Source organism: Myotis nattereri (assembly GCF_964212035.1).
Source record: "Myotis nattereri genome assembly, chromosome: 16".
NCBI lineage: Eukaryota > Metazoa > Chordata > Mammalia > Chiroptera > Vespertilionidae > Myotis > Myotis nattereri.
The window spans coordinates 16,124,321-16,152,106 of NC_138091.1; the positions used below are offsets into that span (position 1 = coordinate 16,124,321).

The window sequence follows — 27,786 nt, forward strand, 5'->3', positions numbered from 1 at the left end:
CTAGTTTATCTTTGTATCCTCAACTCTAGCATCATATCAGGCATTTAAGTCACTCAACTATTAAGGAAAGAAATACCAGATAATAAAGTAATAGGAATAAAATAAGAGGAATTAAATTTTGAGTGGTTAAGAAACAACTAATTTACAGATACATGAAAGCTGGCAATAGTAATAGCAAGCCACTATAGGTTATTCAGCAAAATCATAATTAAAGCAATATTTTGAGAAAACTCATCTGTCGGTATTAAAACAGAAGAGAATAAAAAGGAGTAAAAATTTAAAGATAGATTAGCTAGAAAATAACTGCAGAATTCAGGTTTAAGATGTGAGGACCACCCTAGCTGGTTTGGCTCAGTGGATAGAGTATTGGCCTGCGGACTGAAGGGTCCCAGATTCAATTCTGACCAAGGGCAGATGCCCGGGTTATGGGCTCGATCCCCAGTAGGGGGTGTTCAGGAGGCAGCCAATCAATGATTCTCTCTCATCTTTGATGTTTCTATATCTCTCTCCCTCTCCCTTCCTCTGTAAAATCAATTTAAAAAAAAAAAAAAAGGAAGAAATACATCTGAGTTATTTTTTAAAAAGAAACACAACTGATTTAAAAAAAAAAAAAAAAGGTGTGAGGACCTACAAAAAGTGTGGTGGTATTGAGAAAGAGAGGGAAAGATAGAGGAATGAATGATACATATTTTAATGAAAAGCCACAGGAACAGCAGCACATGAAAGAAGGAAAAAAGAAAAGCTTAGAAGGGAATTATCTGGGAAGGTAAGAATTTCTGGTTAGTTTCAATGTAATGAGTACCAAAAGGAAGTGTTCTGGGACTAAGATCTAGGTGATAGATTGAACCTAAAGACATACATTTTAATCACTGATTGCCAACTTTCGTTATTCTAACAAAATGCACATCATTCACCTTTTTGCTCGCTCTAGGTCGTCATTGGCCTGCTCCAGCTCTCTCACATACTTATGCAACTGCTCCTTAATGGCTCGAGTCTGACTTAAATCATCTTCTAATACTGAGACCTGCTTGTAGCTCTGTGCATATTGATGTTCTAGTTTCTCCTAAAGACATGGATATAGGAAAAAAGTATGTGTCATTAATATGAAGTTTTCTTTAATGAAGGATGCAACCCAAGTTAAAGAGGAGGGAAAATCCAAAGAATTCACCCACAATCCAAGTTTACAATATTTCAAAACAATCACACATTCATCCCAAGTGACTTAACTCACTCATATAAGGTTTAAATAGTCACCCATTGTCCTCTTAGAAATCTAATAATGGTCTCTCTGAAAATAGTAAAATAATGAAAACCCAAACATGGTGGGGAACTTCCGAGTTCTCAGGCTACATGCAGTTCAGGGTGAGCACAAAGAAGTAGACTGACAGAGTTCAAATTCCCTACCCCTTACCTGCCCACCCCCACCTTCCCAAACCCACCGACTCCCCAGACACGGAAAGTCTCTAAGCATCTGGCTAAGGCAGGTGGTTAAAGAGCAACAAAAGCGGCTAAACCTTTTACTCCTGAAAATTCCTTTTTAGAAGGCAATTTTTAAATCCAAACTAAACTCTAAAACTAAAGGGACTATGAAGAACAATGAAATAAATGTGTATATTTCATACAAATATAATTTTTAAGTACCACAAAATGAGGTGCCTTATCAAAACAATCAGGCAGCTTCTGAAAATTATAGGGACTATAAAAGTATACCTAGGAACATGATCACTAAAACACTGATGGCTACAGACTTTCTAAGTGAGCTCCTAAACCAGCCGTGGGCAAACTACGGCCCGCGGGCCGGATCCGGCCAGTTTGAAATGAATAAAACTAAAAAAAAAAAACACCATACCCTTTTATGTAATGATGTTTACTTTGACACAAACACTCCATCCATGCTTTTGTTCCGGCCCTCCAGTCCAGTTTAAGAACCCATTGTGGCCCTCGAGTCAGAAAGTTTGCTCACCCCTGTAACTCTAAATCTCCTCTTAGTTCCATGAAAGAAAACAGTTTGACAAAAATTCACTTTAAGCCTCCTTTTATTTATATTTTTTGTTGCCAGCTGCTCTTAAACTCCTCTTAAAAAAGTACATTTTTCATTTTAATAAATCCCAGTACATTAGACACCAGGCTCCTACTGCCACAATTACCTTTAATGCTTCCACTTCATATTTCAGTCTTTGGTTATCAGCTTGTAAGTCTCTATTTCTTTGTTCAGCCTGTACTAATTGTGCCTCCAACTCTGCTTCTAATTCTCTGCTTCCTTCCTGAAATTCAACTAGCTCATCCCGAGCTTCCTGGAAGCTAATAAAAAACAAAGTGGGAAAGATAAGTTGTAGTTAGTAGGAACCATAAGGATCATCTTAAAGACGATTACATACCAATTCAAGAATTTATGCCTGAATGCCATGCTATAATAAAATATACTAAATAATAAAGATAATATTTTACACATCTCTTACTCTATATTCAAGGCTCAATGAAAATGAGTTATAGGCCCTAAAAGGACTCACATTTTATACACTCACTGCTAGCTCTTCCTTACTTAATCCTATATAATAAAAGCCTAATATGCAAATCGGCCAAACAGTGGAACGATAGGTCGGCAGGGGGTGGGGCTGGCGAGTGGACGGCGCCAGGCCAGCCAAAGCAGGTGCCAGTGGGCAGAAGGAGGGGACGGCGATTGGGGTGGCGGTGGTGACCAGCGGTGGCGAGGCGGTGGCGGGGCGGTGGCGGTCAGTGCGCTCCCACAGGGGGAGCGCTGCTCAGCCACTAGACGGGCTGATGGCTGGCCAGCGCAGCAGCAGTGGCGGGAGCCTCTCCTGCCTCCATGGCAGCGCTAAGGATGTCCAACTATGACTTAGGCCCGCTCCCCGCCATCAGCTGGACATCTCCCAAGGGCTCCCAGACTGGGCTGAGGGACACCCCCTCCCCCCGAGTGCATGAATTTTCGTGCACCAGGCCTCTAGTGTATTAATAAAGAAGCACATATTACTATATTGCAAATCAGTTTATTATTAGATAAGTTTTTCAATATAATTGGTTTCCTTTGTAATTCTATTATTTAATTTTATGCATTTAAAAACATTATTTGAGAAGGGGTCTGCAGGTTTCCCCAGCCTATTAAGGAATCTATGGCACACAAAAAAACAAGAACCTCTGCCATAGCCTGGCTAATGTGCCTCAGGGGTTGAGCGTCAATCTATGAACCAGGAGGTCACAGTTTGATTTCTGGTCAGGGCACATGCCCTAGTTGTGGGCGTGCAAGAGGCAGCCAATCAATGATTCCCTCTCATCAATGATGTTTCTATCTCTCTCCCTCTCCCTTCCTCTCTGAAATCAATAAAAAATACATTTTAAAAAAGAAGAAAAAAAAGAATCCCTGCCATAGACACCCACCTTTTAAATCCACTGGCACAATATAACTAGCTTCAGCAATAGCAATGAAATAGCAATAAAAGGTTTAATAAGACTTAGAAAACTGTTAATCAAAGTATGAAATGTATATTTATTTTAGAAAAATTCCATTTTAAAAAGAAATTTAAGCCAAGTCTTGGTGCTCACAAGATCATGTAAAAATTCTCCCAACTAATTAAAATAATTGAGATTTTATAAAATGCTCCATACACCTGAAGCTCTTCTCCCCTCCCTCAAAGCTTTTCTGGCTGCAGACACTGATAGTGTTTGCCTGAGGAGAATTGAGGTCTGCTGTCTGAAGTCTCAGACAGCCTATCAGAATCTCCAAAAGACAGAAATGATGAGGCAGCAGTGCACCTGCAGCAGGCCAAACATGGCCAATTAGAATAATATGCATAAAAGGATGTAAGCTACCAGAAAAAAAAAATCAGTGACACTAAGTTTTCTTACTATTTTAATAACTTGAGTAATATAATAAGGATTTATGGCATTTTTGTACTATTTAAATACAAGCAATGTTATGACTAGCTCTAGAATCCCAATCCGAAATCTGAAACTCTTAATTTTAGCTTTATGTTTAAAAAAAAATGCACATGCTAGAGATGGTGCATTCCAAATGCCCTCCCCTATTTTTAGGATGTTTTTCAACATTACCTTTGTTTATACTTTAAGGACAGTTCCTTCCAATAAGCAATTTCCTCCTTTAAACTTGAAAAGTCTGGTATATCTTCACCATCCATGATCAAGAAAGCCTGTGAAATATTAAAAACACACTTATAAACCTGCAGCATTTTGGAGGAAGTTAAACATGGAAGATTCTAAGAGTGGTTAACTCTTTATTGTAACTCAGGCATATAAATCACTTCACTACCCACTATTGGGGACCACCAATATCGTGGGTGAGGTCATGATAGGACAGAAGATCAACAAAGTTCTTAGGTATAAAGCACTTCTGGTCACAGCAGCCCAAGGTTCTGGTGGATTGGCCCAACAGAATCATCCTGCACACAGGGCTCCAGCAGTTGGCTTAAAGCCAACTGATCTTCTGGAAATCAGGTGACAGTAACAAGCTTACTGACAGAACTAATTCTACTGCATGCCTTTCCCTTTCGTATAACTGCTTCAAAACACCTGCTGGAGACACTTAAGCCAGGTCATCGTACTAGGAGATCATATACCACGTTTTCAATAAGTTACTTTTATTGCATTTGTAAAACCTTCCTGTTAATTCTCTTTTAAATACAAAGCTTCTTCCATTAAATCCACTAATCCTCCAACTTTAATGTTCTTTCATTTGGTTCTTCTCCCAAGGCGTTCAGAGCAGGTAGGAAAAAAATGCCTATTTAATTAACCTTGCATTTGGACTGACTACCTAAAACTCCCAATTGATTGTCAAGGGCAAATGGAATACCAAAGACAGTGAGCTCCATACATGCCTAACTTTAAGAAGCAAAGTTCTGTAAGAGTCTTACCTCCTGTAATCCCCTCCCCAAGCATCCCACTTTATATCCAGCAATACTGTTCAAAGTTGTCTTAACACACCATTCTGTTTCAGTTCGGGATGTTTTCTCTACCTGGAATGGCTCTCCCTTCTTTGTATATTTGGAGAGCTTCTATTTATACTTTAAAACCTAAACTGTCAGCCCTAGCTGGTTTGGCTCAGTGAACAGAGTGTCAGCCTGTGGACTAAAGGGTCCCAGGTTCAATTCCAGTCAAGGGCACATGCCTGGATTGTGGGTTTGATCCCAGTAGGGTGCGTGCAGGAGGCAGAAAATCAATGATTCTCTCTCCTCATTGATGTTTCTCTCTCCCCTCTCCTTTCCTCTCTGAAATAAAAAAAAAATTTAAAAACCTAGCTGTCATCTTTCCCAGAAAGCCTTTCTCACCCTCACCTAGATCACACTAACATCTCCCACACTCTTGGCTACCTCTATACCCTCACATGCTTTCATGAATATATTTACCACACAGCCTACACTTCCATGTCCCCTTATTAGGCTATGCATTATTCTGACTTTTTTCTACCCGTGCACACTGCTTACACATTAGCAGATACTCTAATACTGTACTTACTAAATTAAACCAAAATTGATTCAACCTAATCCATACCAGGCAGCAAGAATTCAAGACCCGCTTTAAAAGCAAATTAATAAAAACTTAGAGTTGTAGAATGCTATTCATGAAGGTTTAGCAAAAAGTCACCAACAAGAACAAATACAGAACTTCAATTTCAAAATGGTTTCCAGTGAGTAAAATTAGCATGTAGTTATATGCACTTACTTTCATTCCTTTGTGGCCTACTGCAATTTTTTCTGTTTTAGTCAAGTCTCTCCTGACTACACCATCTATTACTTTTGACATCTGTTAGTCAATCTTCCAATTATTTTAAATTACCAATCAGCCTAAGAGTTCTTTGAAAAGAGATGGATCCTTTCCGTATTTTGCATCCCTTCATGGCATCAAGCATAACATGAAAGTACAGAATGCTTGCAAATGTTTATAGAAAGTACAGAATGCTTGCAAATGTTTACTAAGCACCTACTATGTATCAAACATTAAGTACTGGACAAATATTTAGTGCACCACATGCACCCCTCCTGTAATCTGATTATCCTTACACTGGCACATTTTTGTTTGTATTATTCTACTCTCGGAGGTATCCTTAAAATATGATAACACATTAAAATGTAAATCCCCCCCCCCCAGACTTGGGAGTGCTGTTGAGACTGGAGTCTAGGGTTCCAATTCTACCATTAAAATCTCAACCTGCTAAATGTCTTTTAAGTCAGAGTTTTTTTCATCTAATGAGAGTTTGGACGAGACTATGTGTTTTTCAAGTATGTTTCTGATTAGTAAATAATACTGATTCATTTTATAATCCTATTCCTTCATCAAGGCTCCTAATTCCCACTCTATTTTCCCAAGTGTAGGAATAATCTTATTTGTAACTGTAATTTAATTTGTAGTAAGGTAAGAATGAGGGTGAGGCTAATCTGGCAGAAAGAGGTATTTGTATTTCAAAAGAAAATCCAAAGCACTTAAAGGCATCACCTTATAGTATCAATAACTTCTGAGAGTTACTGCCCAAGTATCCTTGAGGAAAGGGACGTATTAACAAGCCAGATGAAGATATAATTACAGGTTATGAGAAGCATCTAAGGGTGAGGCAATAATCACTATGTCCCCTGAATGCTCTAGACAAGATCTTTCCCCAAAGTGCCAAAAAAAATGTTGATTACAATTAAAATCTACAGCCCTAACCAGTTTGGCTCAGTGGACAGAGCGTCGGCCCACGGACTGAAGGGTCCCAGGTTCAATTCTGGTCAAGAGCATGTACCTTGGTTGCAGGCACATCCCCAGTAGGGAGTGTGCAGGAGGCAGCTAAGCGATGTTTCTCTCTCATCTATGTTTCTAACACTCTATCCCTCTCCCTTCCTCTCTGTAAAAAATCAATTAAAAAAAATTTTTTTTTTAATCTATGAAGCCAGTCCTAAATAAACTATTGGCACTGATTCTCAAATTTGGATAAATGCACTTGCCATTTGAATACTGCCAACCATGTATCAATGTGCAGCTCAAATATTCAGTTTCTACTACACAATCCGAAAAATTATGTTTTTGCAAAATGTAATGAAGATCAGAATAACACAAGTTTAACTTAAAACAAAAAGGACATAAAGAAAAGTGAAAGATTAAGTCTCTCCAGCTAGCTCCTTGAAGGCAGGACCTCTGTCTTATTTATAAACTAGAGGCCCAGTGCACGAATTCGTGCACCAGTGGGGTCTCTCGGCCTGGCCTGCAGGATCAGGCCAAAACCAGCTCTCTGACATCCCCCAAGGGGTCCCGGATTGCGAGAGGGAGCAGGCCAGGCCGAGGGACCCCACGAGTGCACTATCGGGCCAGGGAGGGACACAAGAGGTTGGCCAGGGAGGGCTCCAGGGCATGTCCAGCCCATCTTGCTCAGTCCTGATCGGCCAGACCCCATCAGCAAGCTAACCTACTGGTCGGACCTTCTGCCCCCTGGTGGTCAGTGCACATCACAGCAAGCAGTTGAGCAGTCTTAGCATATAATTAGCATATTACACTTTGATTAGTTGAACAGATGACCAGACAACCGGGCACTTAGCATATTAGGCTTTTATTATATAGGATACTTTCTGCATCACCAGAAAATGAAACACACCAAAAATCCAACAAATATTTGAATTGACTTATAACCTGTCATTATTCCCTCTTTACTTTCAAGGTATCACTTTATTAACATCTAAATTCCTATTTCATGCCGAAACCGGTTTGGCTCAGTGGATAGAGCGTCGGCTTGCGGACTGAAAGGTCGCAGGTTCGATTCCGGTCAAGGGCATGTACCTGAGTTGCGGGCACATCCCCAGTGGGAGATGTGCAGGAGGCAGCTGATCGATGTTCCTCTCTCATCGATGTTTCTAACTCTCTATCTCTCTCCCTTCCTCTCTGTAAAAAATCAATAAAATATATTTAAAAAAAAAAAAAAAAAGATCTTTAAAAAAAAATAAAAAAAATAAATAAATTCCTATTTCAGGATTAAGTAAGCAAAATGATTTGTGGGTAGTTTATTTCTACCTCACAATGTACCACCATATATTAAACAAAGGTTATAAATCTATTATTCTCAGCTAGACAAAATTATCAGTCTGATGCATGCCAAGCCACATTCACAGGCACTTTTAAAGTTCAGTATAGGCTCCACATCAAAGAGTAGGGAGCTGATGGGACCTGTTGGGAAGAGCCTTGCTACCTAAAATAATCATCGTCAGCCCCTCCATCTTAAATATGAATGGGCAAGCAAGAACCATCCAGACAAATGAGAAAACCCATTAAGTAGCATGAATACAAAAATCCTAGGACCTACTGAACTGAGGGGAAACAGATAATTCAGGAAATGAGAGAACTTTTTTCTCATAGAACAACTCAGAAGGGTTACCTCCCACACACTTCCTGAGACAAGTTACAAAGAAGAAACAAAGCCAAGACCTAGAAAGCACAAGGTATAAGAAATAAGGGCTCCAAATCAGGATTGCAAAGGTCTCACAATGAAGCCTAGGTCATCAACCAGCTGGATGGCTCCAGGAAAAGTGAGGAATCCCACATAACAGAGAGCACGACTGGGAACCAGGTAAATCTGAGGTTGTGATGAAAGCACATCACTCTTGTCAATAAGGAAAAAGGCAGCAGCCCTAGCTGGCTTGGCTCAGTGGGTAGAGCGTCGACCTGAGGACTGAAGGGTCCCGGGTTCGATTCCAGTCAAGGGCACACGCCTGGCTTGTAGGCTCCATCCACAGAAGGGAGCGTGCAGGAGACAGCCGGTCAGTGATTCTCTCTCATCATTGATGTTTCTGTCTCTCTTTCCCTCTCCCTTTCTCCCTGAAATCAATAAAAATATATTTTTTAAAAAAAGAAAGAAAAAAGGCAGCAGAAACTCCAGAGAAATCAAAATGCAGTATAAGAATGTCCTGACCCTTATGTTTAAATAGGACAAGGGTCTCAAGGTCTGGGCAGTTTTAAATGTTATCACTAAATGTTATTTCTTGCTAAATGTTAAAATGCAGCTCAGAATTTTGCAGCTGCAGCTGTAAACAGGATAAACCTCATAAGTATAGCCAACTGCCTATACTTATACTTAAGGAGAAATCAACATGTAATTAACCAAACAGCGTATATAAGCAATAGCTAAGCCTCCCTTTGAATATGATTCCCATCTCCTTCACTTGCTGCAAGAAAATGAAGCTACCTTGCTCCAACCACTTCTCCTTCTTGAACAGAGCACCCCAGCAGCAAACCCCTTGAGTTCAGTAACACTTATATATAAAACATTTTTTAAATTAAAGATTTCAGCCCTGACCAGTGTGTTCAGTGGTTAGAGCAACACCGAAAGGCCACAGGTTCAATTCTGTCAAGGTCACGTACCTGGGTTGTGGGCTCTCCGCCCCCAGTGCATGCAGGAGGCAACCAGTGGATCTCACATCGATATTTCTTCCTTATCTCTCTGTCTCTTCCACCCTCCCTCCCTTCCACTCTCTCTGAAAAGCACTGGAAAATTTTTCCTCAGATGAGGATTAACAACAATTTCAAGTTAAAAAATTTTTATTTGCTGATTTTATATTATTGTATGTAATGGAGGTAAGTTCCACAAGTATATAGACATCAGTGAATTTCCTACATTTGGTTTAAATTTACCACAAGTTTCCTATGTTGCTATCTTGTAAGGGTCTAGAATTTCTTGAACAAGTTTGTATTCTTTTTAATGCCCTTTCTAATTTTGTAGACTATTTTTTAAATATGTTTTTATTTTAAAAAGAGAGGAGAAGGGAGAAGGATCGAGATAAAAACATCTATGAGAGAGAACCATCGATTGGCTGCCTCCTGCACGCCTCCTACTGGGGATAGAGCCCACAACCTGGGCATGTGCCCTGACCAGAAATCGAACCAGTGATGTCTCGGTTCATGGGTCAACACTCAAACACTGACCACAGTGGCCAGGCTAATTTTATAGACTTTGATGATAATACTGCTCTCCTTGGTCTTCTCAAAGTGAATATTTGTCTTTTTAGCTTATCCATCTCAGTCCCTTAATATTTTCAAGGTCATGCTTTGGACCTGCTCTAGATTACATATATACCTTTCTGGACCAACATTTTATTCATGGGTAGGGTACTCTTCTTTAAGTTTTCAGCACCCCTTCTGTTATTATAAGTGACTGGTGGTCAGTGCACGTCATATGTACAGCAGGTCGATAGTCACTTAGCCTTTTATAGTTATATACACTAGTAGCCCATCGCACGTTATCGCACGCAGTAGGCCGCCCGCCACTTCCGCAGGAGCCAGTGGGAACCCCAGCGCGCCGCCGGGAGCCACGCTGCTTCCATGAGAGCTGTGCAGCTTCCGCTAGAGGTGGAAGCAAGCCACCAGCGCCACGGGAACCGGGAGGGAGCCATGCCACTTGCGCAGGAGCCGGGAGGGACCCACGCTGCTTCCGCGGGAGGCGGGCCCACCGTTTGCTCTCTGGGCCTGCACTCGGCCCTGGAGGCTGTGGGCCGGCTCCCATCCCTGTCCTGTCCATCTCCGCTCAAGGCCTCACCTGCATGCGCAACCTCCTCCTGTGGTCGTGACCTGTTACAGCGTCCTGGCCTAATTTGTATCTTTCCTCTTTATATATAGTGTGGTTCATGGATCAGTGTCTTTATAAAAGGTCATAATGGCAATTAGATGCCTTCCCTGGCATTTAACATTTGAGTGTATTTCTTTTAAATATATTTTTATTGATTTCAGAGAGGGAGATAAATAGAAACATCAATGATGAGATAGAATCATTGATTGATTGCCTTCTGCAGGTCCTACACTGGGGATCTAGCCCACATCTCAGGCATGTGCCCTGATCTCCTGGGCCAAGCCAGCCGGGCTATTTGAATCTATTTTAATATGGAGCCAAACCTTCTACAAATAGGGTTACGGTTGTTTTTATCTATAAATGTTATCATTCTCACGCCCAGTTTGAAACTTTTCTGTGTGAAGCTGACTTTTGTTGTTGTTACTGACCCATTATTACAGTATCAGAGGACCTACCAGTAGTTAATACTTTGAAGAGAGTTTAGCTAAGTATTGTCCCGAGAAATCTCACTGCTCACACCTCTAGGTGTACAATAAAGTATCCATTTGTCCCTGATTTGGGGTTTTTCAATAGGGCCTTATTTTTTTTCTTAATATATTTTACTGATTTTTTACAGAGAGGAAGGGAGAGGGATAGAGAGTTAGAAACATCAATGAGAGAGAAGCATTGATCAGCTGCCTCCTGCACACCCCCTACTGGGGATGTGCCCGCAACCAAGGTACATGCCCTTGATTGGAATCGAACCTGGGACCCTTCAGTCCCCAGGCTGACGCTCTATCCAGTGAGCCAAACCAGCCAGGGCAATAGGGCCTTATTTTTAATACAACTGCCAACTTTTCCAGTGTTCCCTGGTGACCCACGTTTTAAATAACCCTTCATGTGAAACTTCCTGAGAATCTAGTTCTTTTTCTTGTATCCTCCTTATTAACTACTTAGTTAAGGGTCAAATTCTAACACAATTATTTCAATGTTTTCATACACGCTTCTCCATTTTCCTGCTGAATCTTATGTGGACTGAATGTTGACAATTTTTCTAATTAACAGGCTACTTTTACAGCTTGTTTACTGGCTCCTCAAACAGTACTATAATCTACTAGAGGCCCGATGCACAAAAATTTGTGCACTGGCAGGGGAGGGGAGTGGGGGGTGTCCCTGAACCCCACTTGTGCCCCCCTCACAGTCTGGGACCCCTCGGGAGATAACCACCTGCTGGCTTAGGCCCACTCCCCGGGTGGCAGATGGCAGGCCCGATCCCTCGGTGCCTGCCCCGCCTCCCTGGGTCGCACACACGGCAGGGCCGATCCGGGGGTTGGGGGGCCGCCCCGGGTAGGGTCGCACATGGGACGCCCAGGCGGGCCAGCCAATCGCTGCTGCCCCGCCTGGCCACCCCGGGTCGGGTCACACACGGACACCCGCCGTCCTGAGTCGCAGATAGCAGGCCCGGATGGCGGCAGGGCAGGCAGGATGGCGCTATCCTGCCCTGCCTGCAGTATGCAAATTAGCCATCTTTTGTTGGCAGTTAATTTGCATATCACGCTGATTAGCCAATGGGAGGCGTAGCGAAGGTACAGTTAATTACCATGTTTGTCTATTATTAGATAGGATGCCAGAAACCTTTTACTAAAAATGACCATCATCTTTTCCAGAATAAACCAATTAAAAACATTTAATCAAGTGAACAGGTGGTAGGAGCAGCACAGCATAGTGGTTTAGAACCTAGACCCTGAACCAAACTGCCTGCATATGAATCAGATTCCTCTACTCTCTAGTTGACCTTGGGCAAGTTACTAAACTACTCAGTGCCCCATTTCCTCACCTATAAAATGAGGATAATTAAAATAGGGTTGTTATGAAGATTGAGTTAATATTTATAAAGTACTCAGTACAGAGCTTGGCACATAGTAAATGCAGCAAAAATTTCATTAAATTATAAAAAACTGGTAGTTCAAGCCCTGGCAAGGTGGTTCAGTTGGTTGGAGCATCATCCCACAGACCAGTGGTCAGCAAACTCATTAGTCAACAGAGCCAAATATCAACACTACAACGATTGAAATTTCTTTTGAGAGCCAAATTTTTTAAACTTAAACTATATAGGTAGGTACACTGTTATTAACTTAGTTAGGGTACTCCTAAGGCTTAGGAAGAGCCACACTCAAGGGGCCAAAGAGCCGCATGTAGCTCGCGAGCTGCAGTTTGCCGACCACGGCCATAGACCAAAATGTTGTGGGTTCGATTCCTGGTCAAGGCACATACCTAGGTGAAGGTTTAATCCCAGGTCACATATGATAGGCAACCGATCAATGTTTCTCTCTCATATCAATGCTTCCCTCTCTACTCTCGCCCCGTTTCTCTCGCAAAAAAAAAAACAAAAAACCCTCAGGTGAGTAGTTAAAAAACAAAACAAAAACCTGGTAGTTCAGTGTAGTGGACCTTTCAAGTCTGACCACAAAATAAGTGTGCTTCAGGCTCTCCCAGCACTGGCATCACAGCTGCTGCTTTCCTTGCGTCAATGCTGGCTACCAGGCTGCTCTGGCCACACACAGAATTGCCACCTCCACCATCATCCCTTCCACCTCTCAGCAGTTGGAAATGAAGCTGTTGTCGTATCTGGAAGAAAACTTGCCAAGCAGATCAAGCAGGAAGTGTGGCAGGAGGTGGAAGAGTGGGTGGCATCGGACAACAAACAGCCACACCTGAGCATGATCCGGTTTGGTGAGATCCTGAAGTCATTCCTATGTCCTCAACAAAACCAGGGCTGCTGCAAATGCCAGAATCAACAGACAACTGTGAAACCAGCTTCAATTCAGAGCAAGAACTGTTGAATTTAATCAAGAAACAATGATGATAATGTAGACCGCCTTCTTATTCAGCTATTCCAAAGCACACTGATGAAAGATCTGCAAAGCTGTTTGTCCAGACAAGGATGTTGACGGCTTTCGTGTAATTAAGGTAAGGTGATTGTGTTTAGCCAATGGGGTATGTGGGAAATAATGAAGAGAGCTAGCATTCCAACCCTAGGGAAGAATGTGATTGTAGCTGGAAGGTCAAAAAATATTAGAATGCCCATTGCAATGTTACTTCACACAAGTGGAGCACACAAATGTCCTGGAGATGATGTCACTGTCACAAAGTCTCAATCACTCCCAAAGAGCAGCTGAAGAAACATACAATTCTTGCAGGTCTTGTGGTCTCCAATGCAGGCATTCCAAATCTGATCACAGCAGATATGATCAAGGAAGGAGGAGCCGTGATTGATGTGGGAATAAATAAAAATTCAAGATCCCATCACTGCTTAACTGAAGTTGGTCAGAGAGGTGGATTTTGAAGGAGTCTGGAAAAAAGCCGGTTACATCACTCTAGTCCCCAGTTACATCACTCCAGTCCCCAGGGGGCACTGATCCCATGGTGATGCTAATGAGGTGATCCCATTATTGCAGAAAAAAAAGTGCTGAGTCTTGAAGATCAAGTACTGAATTCGCCCTAGCTGGTTTGGCTCAGTGGATAAAGCGTCAGCCTGTGGTCTGAAGGATCCTGGGTTCAATTCTGGTCAAGGGTACATGCCCCGGTTGTGAGTTCGATCCCCAGTAGGGGGCATGCAGGAGGCAGCCCATCAATGATTCTCCCTTATCATTGATGTTTCTCTCTCTCTCCCTCTCCCTTCCTCTCTGAAATCAATAAAAATATAAAATAAATTAAAAACAAAGAAGTACTGAATTCTAAGGAGTTTGTTGTGACAACTCATTAACTATTGCATCTTCTGGGTCAAGAACAGTACTCCAAGCCAATTCATGAGGCAAAACAGGCCAATAGAAATGCAGTATTTCTTAATTTATTCTACTGACATGGTTTTAAATGTTCTGTTCTGAAAACTTAACTGATGGGTGTTTGCACACATAGGTCTGTAGCACCTTACCAGGGAGCACCCATTATCAAGCTGGGTCATGTCATCTAGCCATAAGAGAAGCCATTATCCTAGTTACTGACTGACATGGGGGACACTGTCACATTGAGAATGGCTGCTGAACGTTATCAGACCACTTCACTTACACTTTGCCTTTTCTAAGACTGCACTTCCCAAGTGCTATTCCAATTGATACTCACTTTAGGTTCCAAACCTTTTGAGTTCAACTGGTGTGAGAAATGACTCACCTGTCCAAATTTCAAATGACGGACTGGCGAAATGAGAAAACAGAAACATGGCGAAATGAGACTTTTAGTAACATTCCCATTGTACAGGAACACACATGGGGCAGGGAACACAGCCTATTTATTTAGTCCCTCCTCCGGCTCCTCAATGGCTGAATCCTGTGAGATCACCTGCTCTCATACAGCGCCTAGGTCTTGCTGTCTCCCATTGGGGGGCCATTAAAATATTGGGCTGATACCTTTCTAGCTGTCTCCATCTCCCTTTGTTTAGGGGAATCACAGCTCTCATACCCCCTCCTAACCCCCCACATCCTATTTGCTCTGGGGAAATTCAGTAACAGCCTGGCCACATGCTAACCTGACAAGCTCAGGGAAGGCCTGCATGGCGGTCTTGCAAACTCAGAGACCTAAAGTAACCAAAAAGGATGGTCTGAAATTAAACTTTAACTAAAAGCAATTATGGTGGCTAGTTACATTCTAGGCTGGTATCTTCACTGACAAGGTCAACCTTTACCTTAACTGAGCCTTATCTATTTGCATCTATAATAACATACCCTTAAAATGTCTGGGTAACTTGAAACTTCTTTTTCTGGACCCCTTAGGGCACAATCTAATGTGCCTGGGTGCCAGGACAGATACCACAAATTCCTTCATTGTTATGTTCATTTTTCCTGCACCCACCTAAGTATGTGTCTATCATTTTACTTTTTATCCAATCCCAGGGGTCCCCCTCGCCCCTCACCTTTGCTTTCTCCCGCCTTTCTAGTCTATCACCAATGGGTTTCATGTAACCCACCTTCATCCCTCCTTTGATTGCAATGTATAAATACAGATGTAACCTTCCATTCTCCAGAGCATTAGCTCAATCCTTGAGGTTCTGATTCCCGGCAAATGTCAATAGATTGGCTCAAATAAACTCACAAAAATTCTTTACAGGTTTGAATGTTGTTTTTCACATTAACACGATGAAGATGAATCAGAGGCATATTTCAAAACAAAGGAAAAATGTTGCTAAAGAAAATTAGGGAAAAGGTAAAATGAAGAAATGATGGTAATTGAGCAGAAAAAAAATTTATCCAAATTTTATACATACTGACTGATAACCATGAATCAGAGGCATATTTCAAAACAAAGGAAAAATGTTGCTAAAGAAAATTAGGGAAAAGGTAAAATGAAGAAATGATGGTAATTGAGCAGAAAAAAAATTTATCCAAATTTTATACATACTGACTGATAACCATGAATCAGAGGCATATTTCAAAACAAAGGAAAAATGTTACTAAAGAAAATTAGGGAAAAGGTAAAATGAAGAAATGATGGTAATTGAGCAGAAAAAAAATTTATCCAAATTTTACACATACTGACTGATAACCAGAAGAGCTACATGTTAACAGTACCCTGAGCTATTTTATAGCTTGGTCAGTCATTGGGAAAACATCTCCGTTTGTTCCATATGCTTTTAGCCCTTGTCTTATGTGTGTTACCATTCGTGAGGTTTCTCCACTAGGATTGAAAGGCTCATTTTATAAACAATTCATGTGTATTGTCACACTCGATTTGTCCCATATCCTTAAACTTCAGTTAAATTTTTGTACTGTTGGGGATGTCTGTATGGCTTCTCTGATAGATCTTGAAACCAATTTTTGAAAAACAAAGCTTGAGCCTGGTCGGCAAGGCTCAGTGGTTGAGTGTCAAGCTATGAACCAGGAGGTTAGGGTTTGATTACGGGTCAGGAAACAGTCCCTTGTTGCAGTCTCAATCGTTTGTGTGTGTGTGTGTGTGTGTGGGGGGGGGGGGGGGGGGTGTCAATGATGATTCTCTCTCATCATTGATGTCTCTCTCTCTCTCTCTCCCCCTCCCTCCCTTTCTCTCTCTTTCCTCTCTGAAATCAATAAAATTATATATTTTTTTAAAAAAAACCTTGGGCAGCTTGTATAAGTATGCAACTTACTTTTCCATCAAAGAATTGTCAGCAGCTGCCTGCTTTTCTCTGGTACACCTGTCAGCTTTCCCCGATAGATTTCTGAGAGCTTAAGTTAATATTGAATGTAATCAAACTTTCTTTTCTTTTGTTTTGAATAAAACACCTCTGACTGGAAAAATATAAATGTGTTTTAGAATTTATAACATACAAATGACCCCTTAAAATTAATCACTTCCAGAAGTTATATGCACATTCCAATGATATCACCATTACTGAAAACATTTCTAAAACCTTTTTTGGAATAGTTTTGAAGAGCCAGATTAAAAACTAAATAAGTTCTCCGTGGTACCACCTCATTTTACTGGACAACTGGTATTATCCAACTTTTTTACTCCAATTTTATTCATCAGACTTACCCTTTCCAAAAATTCAAATTTTTTACAAATGACAAAAGTTTGCTACCCCTGTGGATATTCAAAAGACCTTTTCAGGGGTTGCAAAGACAGTCTGTTCAGTTTGCTTCAAGTTACAGTGGGAGGATATGTTCACTGTGTTATTTGAAACTATGTAACTAGAGATACTAAGGCTATAGACAGCCAATATAGAAAACTATACTGGTAAAAAAAATAAAAAAAACTCTAATGATTCATCTATAATCTCCTGAAGCTTAAATGAAGGCAGATAATTATGTTCTCTCCTCTGCTACCCAAATCGTCCCTCAATACCATGTCTCATGGATGGAGTTATGAATCTCTAAAGTATGACAACTTTCACATGGGGCATTATCATACTGTATATGACCTTCAGGTTTCTAGCAACTAACAAATCAACTCATTTGGGTATAAAACAGTATGTCTAAAATGCTGTATTTATAAAGGAACTACTCTTTGTGCATTGGTAAGAAAATCCATTTTATATGAGATTGCTGTCTTCTCGTTTATAATTGTAGAATGCACTAATGAGATTAGAAGTTCTTTTGGACCTCACTATAGGTCAGCGATTTTCAACTTTTTCATCTCATGACACACAAACTAATTACTAAAATTCTGTGACACATCAAAAAATGTATTTTTTGCAGATCTCACAAAAAATATGTATAATTTTGATTCATTCTCACCCGACAGCTACTGTTGTGTTGGCTGTCATTATTTTATTTGACAACCTAAGGGAAAACAGCTCCGCGCCCCTGACTAAATAGTCAAGCATTGCATGTTTTTTAAATTCTTGCAGCACACAGGTTGAAAATTGATGCTGTAGGTAATACGTGTCTTTTTATCAAAATTCTCCTACTTCTCCCAAAGGAAACATTTACAGAATGTTTAACTTTCCTAAGTCGATCTAAATGTGGCCTCCCTTTTGGTCCTGAACTTCTTTTTTCTACCTTACGAAGTGCACAGATACTTATGTCAGAAGTAATTTTAAGCTTTAAGTAAGTAAATTTATCTCAACGTGGTTCAAAATGAGACTAAAATAAGTTTTGCAGATGTCTTGAGAGCAAGATCTAAGTTTTTACTGAGGTTTTTACGTATTTTAAATGTTCCTTATCCAACTTCAATTTATTTAATTGCGTCAAAACAGAACTAAAAAAAATAAATAAAAAGAACAACTTCTTTAAGTGTTAGCAACTTCTGTCTGAAGCAGGTCAACCTCTCACCAGGGCTAGCCAACGGTTTTCTCTGTTCCTTAGATCTCCAATTTTAACAAAAATTCGGAAGAGATATCTTATTCGGTTCCCCTTTACTTCTCTTCAACCCGTGACTTCATGCTATACCAACAAATTCACCATTTAGCAAAGCCGTTACCTAGATAACTAGCCAGCAACCCGTGAAGGACCTTTCTTGTAACTGAGTAGCAGTTCCAACCCTAGGTGAGTCTGCTCACAATATCTGAGTAAGTCTTCTCCTAGACCACCTTCTGGTATATTTTTGGCAAGTCAAGTTTTCTGCTTTGCTTTCTAGCAGAGAAACGTATATATTAAAAAAATAAAAATAAAAATCCCACCAAGAAAAATTCCCAACTCCGAACCTAGTAAATTCCGAACCCAGCGAACCCATTCACAAGCTGGTGGAATCCGCAATCCCCGTTAAATCACTTCCGAGCTCCCGCCCCACCCGGGCTCAACCCCCCCACCCGTCCAAAGGCGACAACAGGGTCAGGCACCACCACCGGGCGATGAGGTTCAAACGCGATGGCAAAAGTGGTCTCAAATGTGTGAGGACGCTCCGGGGGAAGAACCTACGCTTCCTTCGCAAAACTGCAAGGACTGCTTCGTTGCTAACCAACCAGCAGGAGAGAGGCGCGCACGAGCCACCTCAACCCGTTTGGTGGCACTTCTCCGAACTCCAAGAGGGGTGACTGGCAGTTCGGGGCGCAGTCACGGGAATGCCATTGCAGCCCAACGTGGGCTGCTTCCGCTCTCGCCCCCGACGGGAAAGCGAAGGAAGCTCACCTTCAACCCGCTCCAAACGAGCCTCCCGGCCGCAGGGATGTCAGTGGGAAGGGGCGGGGAGAAGGTTGGACACGCCGCTGCCACTTGAACGGAGCCACCCCTTGCGCCACCAGCGCCCCAGGCCCGCGGTGCCACGTCCCGGCCTCCGTCCACCGGCACATCCTCGGGAGGCCGCCCGGCTCGCTCCCCTGCAGGCGCCCCTCGTGGACCACACCTCGGGCCAGGGCGGCGACGGAGCAGTTAGAGCGGTTGGAACCCTGGCCCCCACGCTGGCCGCCCCAGAACCCGGCCCGAGTCCGGTCCGGCGCGGCCTCAGACTGCCCGAGGGCCCGGCAGGCTCCCCGGGGACAGGCCTGGGCGCCCCCGGGCCGGCCCGGCACCCTCGCGGCCGCCGCGCGCCGCAGGCTCACCTCCGACGTATCAAAAGCGCATATTCGCCGCCACCCGACCGGCGTCTCCGCTCCGCTGGCCTCCCCAGGCCCGCCCAGCCGCTCAGCTCCGCTCCCCTCCGCAGCCTGAGCTCCACTGCGCGCACCCCACCGCCCGGCTCCTCCCCGACACGTCAGGAGCCGCCTGGGGGCCGGAGGCCATTCTGTGACGCACGGGGGCGGGGCTCGGAGCATGCGCGGGAGCGTGCGCGCTGCGGGGCGGGGCTGTGGGAATGATGGCGTCACAGGGGCCGGGCCCCGCCCCCGCCCCGCGCTGACGTCAAGCTGCCGGCGGCCAGTTCGTAGGCGCCCCAGACGCCGCGAAGTGCGAAAACTCAGCCTTCGGTGTTCCCCAAAACGCGCAGCTGTTCGGAAAGGGGCGCCGCGTGGAGGAGAACCGATCTCGCAGTTTTTCGGCCTCCAAGGTCCTTCAACTGTACGTTTCAGTGTTCCCGTTTATGAACTGAATCTCGGCTCATTTCACCTCCGAGTCCGCCCTGACCACCCAATAGAATAGCAGGGGTATTCTAATCCCCCTCCTCGCTCACAAATGCCGATGTTGTTTGTTTTTAGGGCACTTCCTGTAGCTGAAATTTTATATTTTTCTTGTGATCCTCGGGAGAATGTAGGTTCCTTGAGAGCTAGAACCTCTATCTTAGGCTGTTCGTATCCCAACAGATACCTTGGTCCGGACACAAAGCGGGCACTCAACTATTGTTGAATTAATGGATTCCTTGAGGGCAAAGGGAATATAAATATATACTTTATATATCTAAGCGTGTATTTATTTATATAAATCTGTGTGTGTTCACCTCCCTGGAGTCCCCAAGGAATGGGATCCATTTTGTATATTATACATACTCCCCCTAGGAGACTTGAGAAAGAAGGGGGGTTGTAGCTCAGAAAAGGGAGAAGCAACATTTTAAGGGGTGGAAACGAAGAAATCGCGCTATTTTTTAAACAAGTTTAGGAGCTTTTGCTGTGTAATGTGCAATGGTTCTCTGATGTCAGTGCTCTTGGGATTGGATCTGTGGGGTTTTGGGACACGATAATGATGTGTAAGACAGGCCTCAAGGTGAGAGCAAGGTGAGCCTGGGAGGTCCAGTTGTATTGTTGAGGGCCCGGTCATAAGCAGAAACAATGCAAGATGGATTGTAAGAGGTATCCCAATCAATGAAGATCAGAAAAGTGATTAATGGGGTTTGTGGAAAGGATGGTACCTTGAGCTAGAATAGTGTTGAAAAGATCACAATAATGAGCAGTTACTTTTGTTGTACTGTTTGTACGTACTAGCAATTTTGCTAAATGCTTGGTCTGCATAATTCAGTCTTCACAGTGATCCTGTGAGATAGGTACTATTAGCGTTCCCAGTTTATAAATGGGGGATGGAGACTCAGCAAGATGAAGTTGTCCAAGGTCACTCAACAAGAAAAAAGAGAACTCAAGATTCACACCCACCTCGTCTGGACTGTCTAACCCAGAAAACACACTGTGAATCACTATTATCCTGTTGCTCAAGAAGGACGACTATTTACCATAATCACTCTGCCCTGGCCGTGTGGCTCAGCTGGTGGGAGCATTGTCTGTGCACCTAAGGCAGTGGTTGGCAAACTCATTAGTCAACAGAGCCAAATATCAACAGGACTTCTTCAAAATAGACTCGCCCAGGCCGAAAACCGACTTCTGCGCATGGGCCATGAAGTTTCAATCGCACTGTACGCGCGCCTGCACGTGGTATGTTGTGGAAGAGCCACACTCATGGGGCCAAAGAGCCGCATGTGGCTCGCCAGCCGCAGTTTGCCGACCATGGACCTAAAGGTTGCAGGTTTGATTCCCGGTCAGGGCACATGCCCAGGTTTTAAAGGCAACCTATCAATATTACTCTCTCACATTGATCATTGATGTTTCCCAATCTCTTTCTCCCTCTCACTACCTAAGAAAAAAAAATAGTAATAATAATAATAAAAGACATATCCTGCCCTAGCCGGTTTGGCTCAGTGGATAGCGCATTGGCCTGTGGACTGAAGCATCCCGGGTTCAATTCCAGTCAAGGGCACATGCCCGGGTTGTGGACTCCATTCCCAGTAGGGACCATGAAGGAGGCAGCCGGAGACAACCCATCAATGATTCTCTCTCATCATTGATGTTTCTATCTCTCTCTTCCTCTCCCTTCCTCTCTGAAATCAATAAAAATATATTTTTTTTAAAAAGACATATCCCCAGGTGGGGATTAAAAATAACCACCACCACCACTTAGTGAGCTAGAACATAGTGCTAACGTAAGTACTTTACATACATGCCTCCCTCAATCTCACAAGCAGCTTGTGAGGCTGAAATTATGTCCTTCATTTTTTATGTTGAAAAACTGAGGAGCTGGGGTTTTAAACCCCACGCAGGGCTTAGTCCAAGCCTGGTGACCTGGGACATCATGGACGCTCCGCTATGCTCTGGGGCTCTGCTTCCCTGACTGGAGCTGTGTTCCGGCTGATGAGCTGACAGGCAGAGAGGTAATTCGATAGGGAGGCCTTCCTGTGGACCTAGTGCCAAAACAGAACAGTCCATCCCAAGAGGAAAAAGGGCTGCAACTCTTGTCCCTGCCCCCGGGCTGAGTCCTAGGGAACACACTGAGTCACCTAATGGTAGGCCAGGCCCTGCAGAAAATGCTGGTGTCACCTTTCAGTCCACCACCTTTCCCACCCAGCCTGGACCCAGACTGGTATTTGTTAGGACTGATACCCTGGCCCTACCTTAATGAGTAGTCTTCGCTTGGCAGAGTTCTCAGACATATCAAAGCCCTGTGCTAATCTCCTTCCTCGTGTTGGTTGAGCTTTCTCAGCAGACTTTGCCCCACTCCCTGCTTCCGGTATGCCCATCCAGGGAAAATAAAGTGGAAGTGAAGACTGAAGGCAGCCTCCAAGGGAAACAGAAATGACGAAATCAGCTTTGTGAAGGTAGAAAAGGTGAGTGGTGGTTGCCCTACCCTCTGCCTTCATAAACCATTAGGAAGGGTTTGCTGAGGCCTGAGTCCCAGTACAAGGTCTTTCTTGGGTAGAGCCAAAGGGGTCAAAGTCACAGTCCCTGAGAGCATGAACAAGCAGTCCAATGTCTTTCCTGGCAAAAAAAAACCCATTTCCCAGTATTTCCCCCTGTATCTCCCCAGTCCCAAGTCATCCATTTATCTGTCCCTCACTTCCCAAACGTCTCTTTCTCAAATTTCTTCTTGTTCCAGCCCACAGAGTCATCAGAATAATCTCCCTAAAATCCCACTGTACAGAGCATCACTGGTTCTAAAACTTGTTTTGGCCTCCTGTTGCCTATGTGATGAAGTACAAACTACAATGTCTAGCATTCAAGGTCTTCCCAAAGCAACTCCAACACACTTATCCAGTCTGCTTCTTTTTTTTTTTTCTTTCTTTTAATATATAGTATTGATTTCAGAGAGGAAGGGAGAGGGAGAGGGAGGAAAACATCAATGATGAGAGAGAATTGTTGATTGGCTGCCTCCTGCACACCCCTTACTGGGGATCGAGCCCATAGCCCAGGAATCTGCCCCTGACCGGAGTCAAACCTGGGACCCTTCAGTCCGCAGGCCAATGCTCTATCCACTGAGCCAAACCAGCTAGGGCTCCAGACTGCTTCTTATAGTTCACCCATCTGGGTCTGAACAGAGCCTCTACTGCATGCCCCAAAGAGACAGTCCCCTTCCTCTCTGGCCTTTTATTAACTCCCACTGTCCTGTGCACTGCAGCTGCTCCCTAGGTTTGGCCAGCCCAACTTTCGCTCTGCCTTTTGAAGTCCCACGCATACGCTACCTCTTCCAGGAAGCCTTCCCTGTTAACTAAAGCCCCCAGTGAGTGCTCCGTCCTCTGAGCTCAGGTAGAGCTCCGCATAGTTCACAGGAGACTTACTGAACACAGCGTTTTGGTCATGGAGGTGTCTGAACTCCCCAAGGAACCAAAGCTCATTGAGCACAGGGACGCTGTTGACTGTCTTAATATCCCCAGCAAAAGGGACTTAGCACACACACTTGTGTAATATGCTTCGGTGAAAATGAAAGGATGAATCAATGATTTAGTGGCTAGAACTCCAAATACAAGGACTAACAGCACTTCCTGGGAAGTGACCCAACTTCTGAGAAAAATTATCTCGTAGAGAGAAGATTTTCACCGCTATGAGTGGCCAGCTTAGGTAACGCCAGGTGATAAAGGGGCTGGGATTCAAGTCATGGGCAATTACGACTGTTCTCTAGACCAGTGGTCAGCAAACCACGGCTCGCAAGCCACATGCAGCTCTTTGGCCCCTTGAGTGTGGCTCTTCCACAAAATACCACGTGCGGGCACACACGTACAGTGCGATTGAAACTTCGTGGCCCATGCACAGAAGTCAGTTTTCGGCCTGGGCAAGTCTATTTTGAAGAAGTGGCGTTAGAAGAAGTGGGGGGTGTCGGTGGGCCGGGCGGCCCCGGGATACGCAGCGCGGGGGAGGCGTGCGCGATTCATGCACGAGGTGAGTGAGCCAGTCGGTCAGCAGTCTCGTTGTGCAGTGGTTAGTGCTAGTTGCGTCCGCAAACCTCGCAAGGGTGACAAAAGTACCTACTCGAAGCATAAAGTTACCTGTATTTTCCAACCAGCTGCAAATCCTACAGGTATTTTTTTTTTTAAATATATTTTTATTGATTTTTTACAGAGAGGAAGGGAGAGAGATAGAGAGTTAGAAACATCGATGAGAGAGAAACATCGATCAGCTGCCTCCTGCACATCTCCCACTGGGGATGTGCCCGCAACCCAAGTACATGCCCCTGACCGGAATCAAACCCAGGACCCTTCAGTCCGCAGGCCGATGCTCTATCCACTGAGCCAAACCGGCTTCGGCACCTACAGGTATTTTTGTCATCAATTTAAGAATTGTAATTCTTTGGTGTTGGTGGCTTTATTATTATAAAATGAAACATTTTTTAGGTGCCCTGTTTGAGATGGCTGCAAAGAAAAAGCAAAGAAACACGGAAGACGAAAACCGTGAATTTAAAGTTGAATTCAAAGTAGAATGTACCTACCTATATAGTTTAAGCTTAAAAAAATTGGCTCTCAAAAGAAATTTCAATCCTTGTACTGTTGACATTTGGCTCTGTTGACTAATGAGTTTGCCGACCACTGCTCTAGACCAAATCTTAAACCCAATCTATAGCACGTATGACACCCAAAGCAACATCTTTTGCTAATAAAAAATACTAGTAATAATAGTTTTTTAACTTTAAAAAAGTATACACTTGGACCTAGAGGTGGTAAGTGGTTTTATGGAGGGAGGAGAGTCTGTCATTCAGGAGCTATGAGTTTAGTGCTTGCTCTGTTCTAGGTCGTAGGGACTCAACCATTGAACTATAAAAGGCACACCTCACCCCAGCCCCAGCCCCATGGAGCCTATATTCTAGTGGGGAAGGCAGACAATAAGCAAATAGACATGACAGGTCTGTCCGTCATAACAAGTGCTATAAAGAAATATAACCAGCGTAAGAGGATAAGGTGCGGCAGGCTGCTCCCTGAGTGAAAATAGAGCTTAATGTTCATGGGATTCCTTTCCTTTATAAAATAGGTAAGGCCCTTAAAATACAGGTCCACCTCATTTTATTCACAGATGTTGTATTATTTACAAATTGAAGGCAAGACCGGCCCCCCAGCAAAACGATTATGACATGAATTATTGCGATGGTCTAAAAGTGAACCCACGACAGCTCTGAGGTATGCCTGTGAAGGGCTGCTGTATAAAATGCAACAGGGCCCTAGCTGGTTTGGCTCAGTGGATAGAGCGTTGGCTTGTGGACTGAAGGGTCCCAGGTTTGATTCTGGTCAAGGGCACAGGCCGAGGCTGCTGGCTCAATCCCCAGTAGGAGGCGTGCAGGAGGCAGCTGATCGATGATTCTCACTGATCTTTCTTTTTTGTTGTTGTTACTCCTCACCTGAGGATATATTTCCATTGATTTTTTTTCTTTTTTTTTTTTTTTTAGAGAGAGATTTGAAGGGAAAGAGAGACAGAAACATTGACATGAGAGAGACACATCGATTGGTTGCCCTCACACACACAGCAAGCTTGCAACCAAGGTACATGCCCTTGACCAGAATCGAACCCAGGACCCTTCAGTCCCCAGGCCAAAACTCTTTCTACTGAGCCAAACTGGCTAGGGCTCATCATTGATGTTTCTATCTCTCTCTCCCTCTCTGAAATCAATAAAAATGTTTTTAATAAATAAATAATAAACCATGGTTATTTGGGTTTTCAAAAAAAAAAGATGAAATTTCCCACGATGATGATTATTTTTAAAAAATAATAAAATAAAATATAACAGAGTTGTGAAATTAAGAATGTTGAAATATATGCAGATGCCTTAAACAGAGAAGTGTATCAAAGGGCCTGGCAGAGAGTGGGCATTCAGTAAATACTGGTTGGAAGAATGACTTGCTAGGTGATTTACAGAATGCCATCGCCTTCAACCAGATGATCAATTTCCCGTTCAGGATAAGGAGTGGTAACCTTTCATGTCTGATAGAAAAATGTCCACTTCTGGTTAATCCCTGACCCTTGGCCCAGCCAGCCATGAACTTCCCAGCCTAGGGTATCCCTGTACCCCCTTGAAGGGAGAAGAAGGTTCCATTTATTGCCTTTATTGCACCCTCAGTAGCTTCTGGAACAAACAGGCTCCCAACCTCAGCTCTTCTGTCAGAATTTGTCCCCTAAATTGCAAACTCCAGTGGCTGTCAGTCAACAGAATGGCAAGAACTGGGTATGGTGACTTTCCCTTGAGCTGTTTTCCGTTCCAAACCTCCCTCCTGTTCCTTCGCATGTCCTGCGTGTCTGAGAATGCAGCCTGCTTCTGGCCCTGGGTCCACTGGCCAGCAGGGTGCCTCACTCTGTCCGGTGCTACACTGTTTCCAGGTGTAGCTTCTCTGCAAAGTGGCTCTTGCAGATGAGAAAAATGAGAACAATTAAGGTGAAGGCTGTAAAAGACCTTTCCATCCGGGTCCTGCCCTGGTTCCTGGTATCTGGAAAGAAAGGGCCCTCATGCCCAGCCAGGGGGGTAAACTGAGGTGTTAAGAGTTTCTGCTTAGCCCTTTTTCTCTCCTTAGGTACCATGGTATCCTGCCTTGCTCCTATGACGCTCTCGGAGCTGCCCCAATTTCTTCCCCAGCAGCCTCCCTGAACTGTTCTGGAACTGTCTGCAGCCTCTTGGAGGTCTTTGTGGCCTCAGAGCCTCCACTCCCCCCAGACTTCAGTCTTCACGGTCAGCCCCGGTCCCCACCCAGCCCCTTGACTGTCACTACCCGCACCCCAGAGTGACAGCTACCTCCACAGAAAAGGATGGCATGACAGTGTTGATTGCTAATTTGGTTCACACCTGGCAACCCCAACGACGGTTGACATCACACCTCCAGACACAGTGTGACTCTCCCTGGACAAAAGCAGTATCTGCTGACGCACCTGTACACAGACACGGTGGCACCAGTGTTACCCACTCCCACACCACTCTAATGAAACGACAGGGCTTAAAAGACATGGAATGTTTCTTACCAACCTGAGCTGGTCGCATCTGGCCATTTTCAGCCACATTCCCATCACCAGCTACGCCAATGAGTCAAAGTTACCAGGACTGAAGATCATGCATTCAACCATTCAGCAAATATTGCTGAGTGCCTTGCACTGTTCTAGGCCCAGAGATAGAACTGCTAACAAAACAAGCTGACAGGAAAGAAGGAAATGGAAAATAAAGAAATAGTATGTTGGACAATAAGTCCTAAGGAGAAAAAAGTTAGGACTTTTCGATACTTTATATTTAGGGTGGCATTTAGGGCAACGCCTAGCAGGTAATAGGCACTTCACATTTGTTGAATAAATAAATACCTTGCAGTAAATGTTTTTAACTTTAAGATTTTCATTGCTCTCTTCTTGCATCAAAGCACTTACATCATCTAGAACACTAATATAGAACTCCCCCATAAAACAATGAACAACAAGCAGCAATTAGCACAATTTAAAAAATGCAGGTGGCGGCCCTGGCCAGGTAGCTCAGTTGATTAGAGCGTTGTCCTAATACACTAAGGCTGCAGGTTCGATCCCTGGTCAGGGCACATACAAGAGACATCCGATGAATGCTCCAATAAGTGGGACAACAAGTCAATGTTTCTCTCAAATCAATAAATTAAAAAAATTTAAACACAGGTGGCTCACAATCACAGTATATTCCACCTTGCTCCTAATCAAAAACATTCCAGCCCTAACCGGTTTGGCTCAGTGG

General features: G+C 43.6%; 1 protein-coding gene and 1 pseudogene across 4 annotated transcripts in view; one reads left to right on the plus strand and one right to left on the minus strand.

Moving 5' to 3' along the window:
- NDEL1 (nudE neurodevelopment protein 1 like 1) overlaps window positions 1-19,632 on the minus strand; it is a 55,396-nt gene extending 35,764 nt beyond the window's left edge. For all 3 annotated transcript variants that reach the window (XM_081109005.1, XM_081109004.1, XM_081109003.1), the window contains exons 1-4: window positions 19,485-19,632; window positions 4,069-4,166; window positions 2,148-2,301; window positions 915-1,063 (exon numbers count right to left, since the gene is read on the minus strand). In XM_081109005.1, the coding sequence (XP_080965131.1) occupies window positions 915-1,063; window positions 2,148-2,301; window positions 4,069-4,154 (389 nt within the window). In that variant the 5' untranslated portion in view covers window positions 4,155-4,166; window positions 19,485-19,632. The remainder of the gene's footprint in view (window positions 1-914; window positions 1,064-2,147; window positions 2,302-4,068; window positions 4,167-19,484) is intronic.
- On the plus strand, window positions 9,562-13,953 carry LOC308531797 (bifunctional methylenetetrahydrofolate dehydrogenase/cyclohydrolase, mitochondrial-like; annotated as a pseudogene). The gene is made up of 2 exons: window positions 9,562-9,567; window positions 13,099-13,953. The product of its transcript is annotated as a bifunctional methylenetetrahydrofolate dehydrogenase/cyclohydrolase, mitochondrial-like (transcript).
- Window positions 19,633-27,786: the final 8,154 nt, after the last annotated feature.